At 41.2% G+C, this 16,211-nt stretch overlaps 1 protein-coding gene across 4 annotated transcripts in view; it reads right to left on the reverse strand.

Moving 5' to 3' along the window:
• Positions 1-16,211, reverse strand: part of LOC148870645 (pre-mRNA-splicing factor ATP-dependent RNA helicase DEAH1-like) — a 78,258-nt gene that overhangs the window by 13,854 nt on the left and 48,193 nt on the right. For all 4 annotated transcript variants that reach the window (XM_088969534.1, XM_088969535.1, XM_088969537.1 and 1 more), the window contains exons 20-26: positions 11,582-11,668; positions 11,018-11,133; positions 10,864-10,930; positions 9,462-10,502; positions 9,286-9,348; positions 8,442-8,565; positions 8,252-8,352 (exon numbers count right to left, since the gene is read on the reverse strand). In XM_088969534.1, the coding sequence (XP_088825660.1) occupies positions 8,252-8,352; positions 8,442-8,565; positions 9,286-9,348; positions 9,462-10,502; positions 10,864-10,930; positions 11,018-11,133; positions 11,582-11,668 (1,599 nt within the window). The remainder of the gene's footprint in view (positions 1-8,251; positions 8,353-8,441; positions 8,566-9,285; positions 9,349-9,461; positions 10,503-10,863; positions 10,931-11,017; positions 11,134-11,581; positions 11,669-16,211) is intronic.

Here is a 16,211-nt window from a genome sequence, read left to right on the forward strand (position 1 = left end):
TGTCGCCGCCACCCAGGAAACTATCTTTCCAAATGCAAAGGCAATCAAGCAATCTATGCTAGAGGCCTTATTTTGAAAGATCCTTCTGTTTCTTTCCGTCCAGACTGTGCATAAGATGGCTGCAGGCATGACACTTCAAATACACTTTGCCAATTTTGAACCACCCTTCAGCTCCCAACTCCATATCATGTCCAGAACTGAATAAGGCATACACCATTGCAGCCCCACCCCTGATAAAAAGTGATTCCATATTGCAGCTGTAACCGAACAGTGAATGAATAGGTGCCTGCCATCCTCCATATCTCCACAAAGAACACACAGCTGGTCCTGAATCTGAACACCCCTTCTAATCAGGGAGTCTTTCGAACGCATCTATTGAGAGATGCACAGATCCATTTAGAACCTCCGCAAAAGAGCTAACCGAGAAACTACCATCCACACTAAACTTCGTTCCAAGAGTCCTTAGACGACAAGTCAATGGACTGCCTGTAAAGCAACCCCAAGGGATCAGCAACTTTCCCAATTTCCCAGTCCTGAAATGACCTTCTGAAAGAAGGGCTCCAAATAATAGTGCCACACTCACTTCAAATTGACTAGCTACCAATCCATTCTGATTTTCTGCGATCTGAAACACCTGAGGGAATACTTCAGCCAGGGGTGTACTTTCACACCAAGTATCCTTCCAGAAACGCAACCTATTCCCATTCCCCGCTTTTGGAATTAGACCAGTACTCATCCAAGGGAGAACTTCCATGACTTTTTTCCACAGGGAGCAACCTAAAGAATTCAATTGATTAGTGATTACCCAGTCCCCACTGTCAGTATCATATTTTGCTGTAATTAATTTCCCTCACCATCTGTCTTTTTCTTTCTCAAATCTCCAAATCCATTTTCCCAAGAGAGCTTTATTAAACAACTTAAGCTTCCTGATTCCCAACCCCCCTTTCTCCTTAGGGCTACATACCTGGTCCCAGTTAACCAGATGACATTTCTTTTCCTCCTCCCAGCCCCTCCAAAGAAAATCTCTTTGGGTTTTCTCAATTCTTTGGGCAACTCTGACTGGAATTGGGAAAAGAGATAAAAAGTAGGTCAGAAGATTAGATAGCAAGCTTTTTAGTAATGTGATTCTGCCCCCCAACGACAGCTACTTGGATTTCCAAGACATAAGCTTTCTCTCCACTCTCTCAACCACCGAATCCCACACCACCGCAGAGGTACATTTAGCTCCAAGAGGGAGGCCAAGATAGGAAATAGGCAAGTATCCAATCTGACCAGGAAAAATCTCCATGAGCTCTCCGAGATTCTCCACTTTACCCACCAGAGTCAATCTACTTTTGGTCCAATTTACTCTCAATCCCGAAACCACTTCAAACCAACTAAGCACCCCCAAGAGAATCTTCAGCTTATCAACATCTGCATCAATGAAACACAGAGTATCATCGGCGAACTGTAGCATCTGAACACTTTCCCCACCCAGAGAGACCTCAAAACCCTTCCACAGACCCTCAGCCCCCACCTTCTACACAAATAGAGTTAGAATTTCCATTATGCATATAAACAGAAGAGGGAAGAGGGGACCCCCTTGTCTTAATCCTCTAGAACTTTTGAAGAATCCCATGGAGTGCCCATTAAGCAAAACTGAGAATTTTGGAGAGGAAATACATACCTTAATCCAATTTCTCCACTTCTGTCCGAACTTCATTTTCTCTAGCACCAAATCCAAACACTTACAGTTTACATGCTCATATGCATTTTCCAAATCCAGCTTACAAATCAGCCCTGGTTTACCTTCTCTTATTCTTGAATCAATCAACTCATTTGCCACCAACACACTATCCAACAGCTGCCTACCCGGCACGAACGCAAACTGATTCTCCTCAATGATCACACTAAGAACCTTCTTCATCCTTTCTGCACGGACTTTGGATAGAATTTTATAAAAACTGTTTAGTAGACTAATTGGCCTGAAGTCTTTAATGTTTGTTACACCTTCCACCTTAGGAATAAGGGAGATGAAAGTGCTGTTCAGACTTCTAACCAATGATCCATTTTGGTGAAAGTCATGGAACACCTTCAATAGATCCCCTTTCACCCCCTCCCAGCACCTTTTATAGAAAGTATTTGTCAAACCATCCGGCCCTGGGGATTTTTCAGTCCCCAGATTTTTTATTACCTGCCATATCTCATTTTCTGTCAAGGGCACTTCTAACTCCCTCTGCTGATCCACCAAAAGACTTTTGAATATAAGATCTGAAAGGGCGTTCTTGCCCAGTTTTCTTTATACAACTCCAAGAAAAAACCCGTGACAATGTGTTTCATTTCTGTCCAGTTTTCACCCGCTTGCTCTCCCCATTCAAGTTTCTCAATTTGATTTACTCTTTTCCTTGCTTTTACCATTTTGTGAAAGAAACCAGAGTTTTTATCTCCCACATTAAGCCATTTAACTTTGGCTCTTTAACTCCTTGTAGGCTAGTGAATCTAGAATCACTTTGGCTAGCAGTCTCTTCCTTCTATCTTCCTCTCTAAGGAGACCCACTTCTACAGCCGAATCCAGTTCTTTAATTACCTCTAGGCACTTTCTTTTTTCCGCTTCCATTTTTCCTTGAAGATCCACTTTCCAAGATTTCATCACCTCTTTGATCCCTTTAATCTTATTTGCCAAGATGTAAGAGCTGGTACCGTCCACTTTAAAATCCACCCATTTCGATGTAAGCAGAGGAACCAACTCCTTTTCTTCAAACCAAGCATTCTCCATCTTGAAAGAGAGTTTACTTCTCACCTGATTCTCCACCTTTCCACATAGTAATTGAATTGGAGAGTGATCCGATAAAGGTCTAGGAAGAGCAACTTGTTTAATTTGCTGGAATGCCTCTTCCCAACTGGAGAAGATTAAAAGTCTGTCAAGTTTCACCAGAATCGGGGATTCTTGGTTATTTGTCCAGGTGTATTGAGCCCCCATCAAAGGCAGATCTAAAACGATCGGCATGATTAACAAAATCAGCAAATTTTCTTCTGTCCCTCGTGCTCCCATAACCATTGTTTTTTTTCCTCTGAAAATCTCACTACATTGAAATCTCCTCCAACCACCCAAGGCAGGTTTGAGCTACCTCTAGCTACTAATAGCTCCTCCCACAGCTTCTCCTTCTCCCCACTATCCGTCGGACCATATACATTAGTGAACATACCTTGAAACCCCCCTCCACTTCAAACACAACTGAGGCTGTAAATTCACCAACATGAGAGAAGAAATTAACTTGCATTTAGACCTGTCCCACAAGGTCAATAAACCTCTTGCACTGCCCCTAGCTGCCTTACTAACCTACCACACCTGACCTTGACCCCAAATGCTTCTTACCAAACCTGCATCCATTACTTCCAACTTTGTTTCTTGGAAGAATACCACCTCTGATTTCCACTTACTCAGTAAATTACAAACCACCATTCTCCTACGCCCAAAGCACAAGCCCCGAACATTCCAAGACAAAATAGACAGATCCATTAAAACACTCACGACCCTGAAACCCTCTCCCCTTCCTCCCTCCCCTTCTATTTTTTCCCCCTCCCCTTGCTGCTCCCTCCCCCTTCCCTGCTGAATCATTCAACCCCCACGGCCCCACGCCGATCTCAACATCTCCCTGTTCTGCTTCAACCCTTTACCCCCTTTTTCACATTACCTTTACATTTCTCCTCCCACCACCTCCTTTCAATTGCTTCCAAATAACTAATTGTCTCTGCCTCCGTGTCTGCTATTGAAATCCCCAGAAATTTGCCTAGACCCAGGAGTTTCAAATTCACCCAATCTGAAGAACCTTCCACCCCCTTCCCTTTAACTCCCCCATTTTCCTTGTTCTTTGCCCCCTCATCCCTCTGTCTTGGCCTCTCCCCCACCCCTACTCCTTCCCTTTTCTCCCCTATGTTATGAACTTGCAAATTACTTTCAACAGTGGGGGGAACACTGTGGACAACATTTATGTCCTCCCTGAACACCACCAACGGAGTGATTCCATCAGCTCCATCGGCTGAGTGGACTGGATAGTCTGCTCCGGGCTGCCAATTAAGGGACCTCCTACCGATGTCTCGAGAAATGGATCTGCTCAAATTCTTCTCTCAACTAGGAAAACACCACCCGGTCCTCACTATCCGAAACGAGATTACTGACATCGTCTTGGTGACGAGCCCCACTGCATTTGTGCTGCAAATTCGGTGTCTGAACCGTGGCTAATAGCCAATTTGGGCCTGTTAAGGACGGCTAGGCCTGGTCCAAACCATTCTTGGTAGACTGCTCTGGGCCCGTTCTTTCACGGGACACATTTGACCCCACACCACCCTGACCGAACTGAGACTTGACTGCTTCGCCTCTCTGACCTCCCCCTGCAACCAAGCATGCCCTTTCCTTTTCTCCTAACACGCCACTTGTCATTTCTCCTTCTCGGTTCCTTTCTGGATACAACATCATACTATTTGGCACCACATTTAATTCCACGAGACATTCCAGAAGCATCTCTTTCAGCCAGTTCTTTGAGCACTCTTCCCACTTAATTATCATATTTAAATTTTGAATCTCCTTTTTCGCACCATCCTGAGGCTGGGCTAACCTCATCTAAGTCACGGGTGGAGTTAACAGATCTGTCTCCTTCAACGGGTATGAATGCAGCACTTCCTCATCCGTGCGCAACACAAGCTGACCTACCCCATCTTCCGCCCCTCCATCTTCCTCATCTCCAACAACCTACCCCTACTCGAGCTTCCTTCTTCCGACAAAAGGACCACCGCATTACTCACCTCTGACTCCCTTTTTTCCTTCTTCCGCCCCTCCATCTTCCTCATCTCCAACAACCTACCCCTACTCGAACTTCCTTCTTCCGACAAAAGGACCACCGCATTACTCACCTCTGACTCCCTTTTTTTCCTTTTCCTCCTTTCCCCCTCATCCGTGCGCAACACAGGCTGACCTACCCCATCTTCCACCCCTCCATCTTCCTCATCTCCAACAACCTACCCCTACTCGAGCTTCCTTCTTCTTCCGACAAAAGGACCACCGCATACTCACCTCTGATTCCCTTTTTTCCTTTTCCTCCTTTCCCCCTCCCCTCTCATCAGTAATTATCTCATTCCCTCCCCTTTGTCTCACCTCCGGCCTGATTTCCTTCCAAATCCACACCCAACAAGATAAATTCCCTGCCACTATTTCCACCTTCTCAGAAATTTCCACACCCGCTCTCACATTGATCCTCACCCATTCACACGTCTTCAATTCAACCGTCGAACCATCTATACTCAGGAAACCTCCACAAATGTCCCTTATCCCTTTTATCACACTTGGGCACCAAAGGACTAAGGAAAACCCAAAAACTTTGACCCACTCCTCCATCTTTTCTGTAATCGGCTCATTTCTCTCTGACATCTAGTTAGCCGTAGTCGATTCCCACCAATCAAGCGCAAGCCTATTTTGTCCAACATACCACAGCCCATTTCGCCTGACCCATTCAGCTTCTTCCATCAACGATAAAATGAACAGCAATAAATCTTCCAGAAGATACTTGACTCTCACACCACCCTCCTTCAACCACTGGTCTGTAGCCCAGTGTTCCTATACATCTACCACCCACCGTCCCAGAGTTGTGCCACATCTCCATACCCCACCTACCACCCCCTCTTCTAGCTTGAGATAGCTAGAAGGAAACATCCTTTTTAAACCTCTTCCCCTGGCAAGACCGCACTTGTCTACTAATATTCTCCACCACAATCACCACTCACTTTCCTTTTACGCAGCACTTAGGAGAGAATGCGGTTTACATCTTTCACCCTCGAACCTCGTTGTGCACCTTCGATTCCAGCACAATCTGTCACCATTGATCACTGCCTAATTCCGTCAATCGCCGTCGTGCTATGACGACCACCACCATCATTCTCCAACTTCGTGCACCACTTCGTTTACCACCATGTTTCGTCGATTAATCTCAAAGGAGAAAGAAACAGATTCCACTAAAACCCGAAAAGGTACCCCTATCGCTGTTCACACCCTCACCACCGACCATCAATTAGCAGACCATCGCTCACCAACATTTGACATCGCTGAGCTTCGTCGTTCACCTCCAACACTACCGCCATCGTTCACCGCCGTCACTCACCACCTTCGCTACCCAGAGACCAAACCTTGTGTGACAAGTTGGGCATGATTGACATCCATGTCCCAACTTGAGGGGGAGTGTTGGAATGTTTACATCTTATGTCTTTATTCTTCTTAGTTAGGGTCTGTTTGGTCTGGTTAAAATTGCTTTTTTATCATTGTTTATGTACATTGACTACAACAAGGGCATAAGGGTCTTTTCCCTTTTAATTATGGTCGCCTATATATAACAATACAAGCTGGCACCGCCAGATAGATTTAGAACCATCCAAACCTTTCTCTTCTCTCTCTCTCTCTTCTCTTCTTCTTCCTTATTTCTCCTCTTTTCTTCTACTAATAGACCGCTAGCTCTCTTAAATAGGGCTATTCTAGCAAAGTAGTGATGGAGGTACAGTCAAAAGAAAAGCATTGAAGGAAGCTGATTTATTACAAACATAGTTTTCAAGGTGCCAATGAGAGGCTAGGCGACAAGGGAGTGCCTTGTCACCTAGTTACCTAGGCAATGGATTTTTTTAAGTAAAAATCACATATCCTAGGGTAGTTCCCTAGGTTTCATAAACAACTTTCTTTAATAACTATCCATATTTTTCATAAGAAAATTTAAACTTCATGTTTAAGTCTAGAAGATCAACATATTTATGAGAAGAAAAAGAAGAAAGGAAAGAAAATCCAAAAAATATCGGGGCTGAACCCCTATTTTTGTTATAGGAAAGGAAGAAAAGAAAAGGTGGAAGAAGGAGACGAAGAAGATGTGGAAGAAGAAATGTGTTGATTAGACAATATTTTAAGTTCTTCCCTTATTGGTTCAGATTTTGAAGTAATTGAGGGTTCAATACAGCAATTAGCAATGTTTGTGTTGATTAAACCCTAACAAATAAAAAAATAATAAAAAGAAATTAGTTTATAAACACAAAAAAAATGAATATTTTTCTTTAGTAATGCCTATTTTATAATTATAATCTCAAAAAAATAACAATAAAAACGTATTTTATTACACAGTATGCAGAACTGCTTGGCGACTGGGCAAGGCGAGCCTCCAAGGGTGCCTAGGCGTTGCCTTGACAACTATGATTGCAAATATGGGGGAGATAAGACAGACTGGTTCTCTAATATGCCCCCAAAATTCATATGGGGTAAGCATTTGGAAGGGGATCATGAAGCTCAAGAAATATGCCAAACACATTCATTTCAGAGCAGGCAATGGCCATAATATCCTTTTTTGGAGGGACACTTGATGACTGATTCCAAATGCTAGGAGATCAAGTAGTGTGAACCCCCCCAAGACTAAGAAGAGACATCCATAACAGGAGCTGACCTTGATGATGGAAATCATTAATAAAGTCCAGCCCAATAGTGAACAGGAAGACCTGGTTTTCTGGAGGGCGGACCAGAAGGAGAGCTTCACAGTAAAATTATTCTTCATTAAGCTTTGGCAGGCTGGAGGGGAGAAGGTGGAGTGGAGATGGATCTGGAGATCTAAGGTGCCATCTAGGGTGATCTTTTCCTTGTGGACTGCAGTGTTAGATAGAATCCTTACCCTTGACAAGCAGCAGAGTAGGGGCGTTCAGCTAGCAAACAGATGTGGTTTGTGCATGAACCATCTAGAGTCTGCTTCCTATTTCCTAATTCATGTCAGGGTCCAAAGCTATTGGTCCCACTGCCTAAAGCTGTTTTGTGTGCAATGGGTGACTCCACAAGACTTTAAGGCTCTGTTGGTGGCATGGCCAATGACTGGTTTTAGCAGAAAAGGTGTTATCTTATGGAGAACAATTCCATTTGCAATTAGCTGGTGTTTATGGCAAGAAAGAAATAAAAGATCTTTAGAGAATCAAGTCAGGTCATTGAGAAGCTGAAAGGAAAAAGCAAATATCAAATGACTTATATCAACAGCTTATAAGTATTATTTTTGATTCAGCTAATAGCTCTGAACTTTTTTGTATAGCACTGAGGGCCAGTTGTCTTCAACAGTTAGCTTATTTTTGTAGAGCTCTGGCAAGGGTTCTTATCCCCCATCTTTAATACACTCACCTTTAATAGAAAAATAAAGCTAAATAGATTATGCAGTGAAAACATGCCAACTATGCATTGTAAATGATCCAACTTCTCCCATAAATTGCCTACCTGTGCAAGGCCAGAACTTGGATGTATATGAACTGTTTGGGGATTTTTGACAGTTCGGTAGGATCCATTCTTTTGCAGCCTTGCAGAATGGTGGAAGAAACCTGGAAAGACAACACAACTAGCTTCAACGGTAAAACAAAGTGAATGTTCCAAAATATTACATGCTTGATTATGAAAATTATGGAATAACCTGAAGTTATGGCCTTCTTTATTGCTTCTAAATCATTTGGATTGGACGTCAGTTCAATTTCAACCCTCTCTAACAGACCCTCTAATTGATCCCTAATATCTCTGGCACGTTTCATACTCCTAACCTGACATATTAAAAGAGCAAATGTTGTTAGAACAGCAGGGATCTTAATTTTACCAAAAGACAACCCCCAGGAAAAAAAATGATCAACCAACCACCAACTTGATTCAATTAGCGCAAGAAAATCATGAAACACAAAAAACTTCTAAGAAATTTAATCACTGCAAAGTCCAGTAAACATATAGTAATTCTCTTCTCGAAGGCTCAAACAACTAGAGCTCCTATATTAATAATTTATTCTTAGTCGATCCCCTTTTCATTATAACCTTTCCTTAACCCAAGTATCCCTTGAGTTTAGAGAAGTAATCACACCATAACCCATCACCCAAGTATTCACCTGAATTTTTCTTTACAAGTCTATGCACCAAGTTGTAGGTCATAAAAGTTTTCTAATCAGTTCAAACTGCAACTTCGACCAAGAACTTCAGAAAATATATTTACTATATTTTCTTTTACATTCATACTCCTTGTCAAATTTAAACTCAGATATACTAAAATCAGATTGAACCCATTTTCTCCTAAATGTCTTCTTAGTCCAGTCTGTTTCAGTTTACTTGTTGCATTATGTTCAAGATTTGGCTTAAAAGTTTTGCACCCTAGCTCCCCCCCCCCCCCAAGACCCTAAATGCAAAATAGGAATATCCTCCAAAAACACCTTAAAATCAGCACAACTGTGTTGAGTAATGATACACTTGAAATCATTATAAACCACATTAAATGCTACCTGAATATAATTTTCATAGCACCACTGTGTTGAGTAGTTTGTTTCTTTCCAAGAACTGTATACCTGTTAGGGAGGGGAAATTAATTAGGTTAAGCACTTAGAAATACTAAAAGAAAGGAAATAAGCAAGAGAAATAAGAGACCTATGACTAGTATGAATCATAAATAGCAAACCACCTTAAGTAATGCAATATGGTCACCAACATTCCCAGTGTGAAAATTCATCCTCGCATTGTCAGCATGAACTTGTTTGTCCTTTGGACGGTAAAATATGGAATTCCCAACTGACAGCATAGCAGCAATGGAAATGATCTCTTCAGAACATTTATATTTGTCCGAAGCAACTATCATTTTGGAAAGCATGGGATCAAGAGGGAATTCTGCCATCCTTCTCCCCGCTTTGGTCAGCTCCCCCAAGTTATTTAGTGCATTAAGTGCATAGAGCAGCTCTAAGGCCTTGAGTAAAGCTTCAGAAGGTGGTGGGTCCATAAAGTCAAAATTCAGCAAATCATGAATACCTAGGCTCTTAAGAGTAAGCACAACATTTGCAAGATTAGTCCTTTGAATCTCTGGAACAGTATTTTCCTCCAAATCATGGAAATAATTGTAGGCAGTATACAAGCGGAAACAATTTCCAGGACCAGTTCGTCCTGATCGACCAGCCCTCTGATTTGCCGATGCTTTTGAGATGGGAGTGATTAGCAGTGACTCCATGCCGGTCCGTGGGTTATAAGACTTCATCTTACAGAATCCAGGATCAATGACATACTTGATCCCATCAATTGTCAATGATGTCTCTGCTATGTTTGTTGCCAAGACGACCTTACGAGCCCCTTCAGGAGTGGGTTCAAAAATTTTAGCTTGCAGTTCAGTTGGAAGGTTAGCATATATTGGGCATATTATGAGTTCAGCAATTTTTGTTCCCAGGCCCCGAGTCCTATGTTTTAGGATCTCTTCTGCTGCCTCAATTTCCTCTTGTCCTGTAAAGAACACTAGAATATCACCTGGTGACTGGGTCACATGAATTTGAAGAACAGTAACAATTGCAGCATCCAAATAATCAGCTTCTGGCGCTTTTGTGTAGTGTATATCAACAGGGTACCGCCTTCCTGGTATTTTAAAGATTGGGGCTTTGTCAAAGTAATCACTGAACTTCTCAGCATCCAGAGTAGCACTAGAAATAAGCAGCTTCAGATCACTACGAAACCGAGCAATGTCCTACAAGAGATGTGCCTTACATGTCAGTGGTTAATAAGCCAGAGAGAAAGAGAGAGAAAAGGCCATCAATATCCCATGCATGTGGCACAGGGGATAAGGGTTTGGAGCCACAATAGCTCCATAGCTTTTTGAATCTTTTGTCATGTTTGTTGAACATCAAAAAGAAAGAATGAACTTGATCAGTGATCATGCTTATTTAGCAGAAAAGATGCCAAATATGAGCCCCATCTTGATATGCACCAAGAGTACTTTCCTTTTTTTTTTGGCAGCACACAAATAGTACTAGAATGGCGTGTTACATGCAAGATCTAATGGTTTCTCCTAAAGGAAAGGAGACTAAGATCAAGGAGTATCGGCTTGCCTTAACTAGACCAAATAAAATATCTGTTGACAGTGTTCTTTCATGAGCCTCATCCACCATCACCACACTGGATAGTTTGCAGAAATGAAAAGCCATCATCTTATGGAACTCATCCAATATAACTGGAGGAAAAAAAAAACAAGACATTATCCACCTGTAGCTAGCTAAATCAGGTTCACCAAGGAATTCTCGTAATAACATTCCATCAGTCATGTACTTCAGAACAGTCTTTTCTGAGGTGCAATCCTCAAAACGAATGGAGTAGCCAACCTGTTAGCAGAAAGAGAAGTTGTAAATGTCAGCTATGCGGAGGCTATTGACATAAAATGTAAATACATGGATTGAAAAATGCATGAAGTGGTTATTATCTAAAAAAAGAAATGACATTTAATGTTCATGTAAGGGGAACCGATTAATTGAACAGGTGAGACATGATAGGAGAATTTTATACACAACTACATAAGCTTTTTGCATTTGGAAAATACAGAAACTTGTAATTACAATGCCAAATCATAACAACAACCACTTTGGTATGTCAACCTATTTACCCAGATGTGATGGCAAGGACAAAGCTAGACAAGGTGTCAGACGCAAAATTTAGACTAAAAATTGAAGTATCTGACACAATACAGCACGTATGCATAGGTACCCACAAATCCTAGATGTCAACCAAAAGAGAGAAATATATACATAACAATTATGAAGCAAAGGATAAGACCTCATGACCAAGCTTAACACCCATCTCCTGTGAAACTCGAGCAGCAACACTCATTGCTGCAACTCGACGCGGCTGAGTACATCCTACCTGAGAAAAGTACAAAAAGGTCATATAATTTTTTGTTAAAGAATCCAACATTAGAAAAAAATTGCACGAAAAAGCATCCTAGTATTTCTATTCTAAAAAAGTAACAGCTAAGAAATCTAACAATACAGACAATGAAAATTTTAATGAACATTAAAAAGAACCTGCCCATTTTAACAGGCAATGAGACTTGGTGTTTGCTTTATCTTATTGATGCCACAGAACACACTGCACCAATCTCCAGGACTTCGGTTCCAACATTAAAAGTTGCACCATGGTTGCTTCCTTGCTGTACCTAGTAAAATGGTCATAATGTTGCTAGAGATTGCTTATTGTCTTGAATTCATTTAAATCAGGACACTTAAGACTTGGCCTGCATCTTGTGAAAGAAGGCTAGGACTTTCTGGTCTGATATTCAATTTACATTTTGCCGAAGTATTTGGGAAGAAAGGAATATGAGAATAATGGATGGCAAAACAGACAATTCAAGAATAGAAGATGTCATCAGTAACTATGTTAGAGGACTGATGGTGGCCCATCCTGAATTTTAAGATGTTAACAAATCTGCACGTGGTTCAAATGCTTAGGAACCTTTTTCTTCTGGTAATGCTTTCACCTTCTAAACTATTTTGCAATCATTTATTTTCATTAACAAAGTTTTCCTGTTTTGCATGAAAAATAAAAGAAACTTTCTAAATTATGAGTTTCAGAACAGGAAATACAGTATCAAAGTCCCTAGTTTCAAATGCAACAGTCCCAAAGTCTAGGGCTTTTTTTTTTTGTTCTGAGCTTCCAAATGGCTCATTGAGTCTCAGCTTCAAACATAACAGTTCAAAGTTTCTACCACATTTCTCTTTGTACTGGTATACATAACATTAGTCTCTGATCATTTTCCACTTATATGTCCCAAACTTGCAAATCTTCATCACATAGCAAGGACTGAAAACCATAAACTAAATAGGCACTTCCATAATGTGAAAAATGGTAAAGCAGAGATACAATGGAGTACAAACCAGAAAAGAAAGAAAGAAAAGGAGAGAAGAGAGGAGAAGAGAGAAAAGAGAGAAGAGAGAGAAGTTTCGATCTGTTTTAGAGAAGGATTAGACTTCATAATCCTCTCTTAGCAGTCGGCCCACCTTTTATACTAACAATAAAGAGATGCTGAATTACATATATGCCCCTGTTTATGATAAATAGTGCACAGGAGTGTCCAAAACATAAAACAAAAGACATCTCTGTCCTGCTGCCCAATACACCTAGAAAGACTATTCTTTTAACACCACCCCCCCCCCTCAAGCTGGTGTATATATATCATATAGACCCAGCTTGTTAGTGATGAAATCAATACGAGGACAATTCAGGGCCTTGGTCCATAAATTAGCTAACTGGTCCCCTATCTTCACAAATGGTGTGTCAATGTACCACTTTGAATCCTTTCTCTAATGAAGTGACAGTCAACCTCAATATGTTTTGTTCTCTCATGAAAAACAGGATTTAATGCTATACGGATGGCAATTGGCAGCCTGATTATCACAGTGCAAGTGCATGAGTCCCCACTGGAATTCCAATTTCTTGAAGAAGACTCTTAAGCCACACTAATTCTCCTATTGCTTAACTCATGACTCCATACTCAGCTTTTGCACTTGATTTAGCTACAACATTTTGGTTTTTGCTCTTCCAGGAAATAAGATTGCCACCTAAAAACATACAATACCCTATTGTTGTCCTCTGTAGAGAAGATGGGCCGAATGGCCCATAGGTTGTCTATCCTTTCATATGTTTATATTCTTTTCTGTAGTGGGCCTTATTCTAGGCCCATTCTTCCTATGTTATGTTTTTTTTTTATTTCTTGCCCAACTAAGGGCCTCTTTGTAAATTATTCAAGTTTAACTTAATAAAACAGTGTTAGGGGGTAAGAGGAGAGATTAAGGTTTGAATCTCTCTCTCTGAACCCTTATTGGCGCCATCTTCTTCTTCATCTCCTCTTCCTTAGAATAAGTATTTTCTGCTGTTTTCTTTTTATTTCTGCATCTATCCTAAACAGTCATCTATTCTCAAGGACTGTTTTTCTTCTTGGTATCAGAGCAGGCCTAAACTTGGCTTGGGCTCTCATGTAGGTGTTATCCAACCGACTACATGAGAGTTGTTCTAGGGCTGGAAGCTTCAGCTTGAGTCACCTGATTCTTGGAGGTCATTGGAGATTGAAGAAGGTGCCCAAGATTCAAATCTCTTGGAGAGTGGTCCGGTGACCAGGAAGAATTAGAGAAAACAGGTTGGTTTCTGATTTAGAGCTTTAATCAGAGATTGTAAGTTGTGCTCAGTAGTTTTTGGGTTGCTTTTACTGTTCTGAACTGTTGAAGTGTCGGAAGTTTCTTTGGAAACAGTACAGCTATTCGGCTGTTCTTTTAGTCTGGTTTAGCCTAGAAATTTCTGGGTTGGTTTCATATTTTTTCTGGACTGTCAAGTAGCTGAAATACCTCAGGAATCAGTACTTCTGGTTATTGTTTCCCTTGAACTGTTCTTGGGATGTTTTTATTTTTGACAGTGTGGTCTTCTCTACTGCCCATTCTCTGCTCTTTTTGGGGTACTGTTTGGTCAATACCTGGAATTTCTGTTTAGAAAAGGAGCCTGGACCGGGTGCTCAGTGTTTGGAGGTTTTCTGTTTTTATTTCTTGAAGGCCAAACCAAGTTGGTTGATGTCCCGTGTAGTCAACAAGGTGCTACTTCTGTTTCTGGTTCTCACAGCTTTCGGGTGCGACTCAGATTTGTGATACTGCTGCTTTGAGGCAGGTTTAACTCTGTCCTTGTTCATCCTCATTCGGTGTTTTTGTTTTGAAGTTGGTTGAAATCTTTTTGAAGTGTTTAAAGAGATGAACTCCTCAGAGATTGAAAACAAGAATGTTGCTGAATTCGGACAGGTTCCGGGAGCTTCTGTTGACCCTTTACTGACTGTGACCACAGTCAAACTGGATGGAACAAATTATCTGGCATGGTCACAATCGGTAAAGATTCATATCTGTAGTAGAGGAAAGTGGGGTTTTATCTCCGGGAGCAAGAAGGCTCCCTTAGAAGATGATCCATCTTATGAGAAGTGGATGCAAGGGAATTACACTGTTATTGGGTGGCTTGTGAACTCAATGCAGCCACAGATTAGCCAGCACTATTTGTAGATGAACGCAGCAAAGGAAATCTGGGATAGTGTTGCAGAAACCTATTCCCAAATATTAAATGTGGCTAGAGCTTACAAGTTGAGAAGTGATGTGAAGAATTTAAGACAGGGGGAGAAACCTTTAGCTGTATACTTCTCAACACTGAAGTCTTTGTGGCAAGAAATAGACTTGATAGAAGTTGTAACCTGAAACACCACTAATGATGCAGAGACCTATAGGAAACTGGTTGAAAGAAACAGGGTGTTTGAGTTCTCAATTGGACTAAACCCAGAGTATGATATTACAAAACAAAATATTTTATCCAAGGAGAGTGTCTCACAGTCACAAGCATATGCATTGGTAAGTAGTGAAGAGAGCAGAATGATTGTCCAGGTTCAAGGGGCTGGTCTAAGTGATCACTTTGCTAATATGGGAGTGAAACCCAAAAGAGTTGCAGGGACTTCTAGTGGCTCAGGGAAGAAAGAGGTTGTATGTGAGTACTGTAAAAGGCCAAAACACACTAAAGACAAGTGCTGGAAATTACATCCTGATCTTGTTCCTCTACGGTTTCAGAAAAAACATGATAATAAAAGGGCAGGGAGTGCTAATGCGGCTACTGGTCAAGATTGTGACAAGTATCATACTAAAGAGATGACTACTTGTGCACAGTTAGCATCCACGAAAGCAGAATATGAAAAGTTTGGGAAGATGATCAGGTATAAGGGCTTCTGCCAATCATGCAACCATTTCAAATAATCTTAAGATCCTTTGGATTATTGATTCAGGTGCTTCTGATCATATGACCAACCTTTCTACCTTGTTTGTTCATATGATTTGCTTCCTGGACGTGACAAAATCACCCTAGCCGATGGTTCTCTTGCCTCTATCTCTGGTAAGGGAACCATCAAGGCTACAGATTCCTTGTTCCTACCTTCTGCCCTTCATGTACCTAAACTAAATACAAATTTGCTATCTGTAAGTAGTCTAACTAAGTCATTAAACAGTTGTGTAACATTCTTTACTTCCTACTGTGTTTTTCAAGATCTAGAGTCTCGGAAGGTGATTGGGAGTGGCCATGAAGCGAATGGAATATACCTGCTTGATACTCCGGGACAGTAACCTGAACAGCCTGGAAATGTTGCTTTTGGGTCTATATCTTCAGAGTCTATCAGTCGAGTTATGTTATGTCATTTTCGTTTGGGTCATCTTTCCTTTTCTGCATTGAGTAATTTATTCCCTGAACTGTTTAAAGCAGTTTGTCCAGTCTTCATTGTGAGTCTTGTGAGTTGTCAAAGAATTGTAGAAACAATTATCCCTTGAGTAATAAAAGATCTTCTTCTCCTTTTAATATTATGCACTCCGATGTGTGGGGGCCTTACCACTTACCCTCTATGGGT

The sequence above is a fragment of the Nelumbo lutea genome, chromosome 2 (assembly GCF_056320005.1).
Source record: "Nelumbo lutea isolate HS-2025 chromosome 2, American lotus-T2T, whole genome shotgun sequence".
NCBI classification, from domain to species: domain Eukaryota; kingdom Viridiplantae; phylum Streptophyta; class Magnoliopsida; order Proteales; family Nelumbonaceae; genus Nelumbo; species Nelumbo lutea.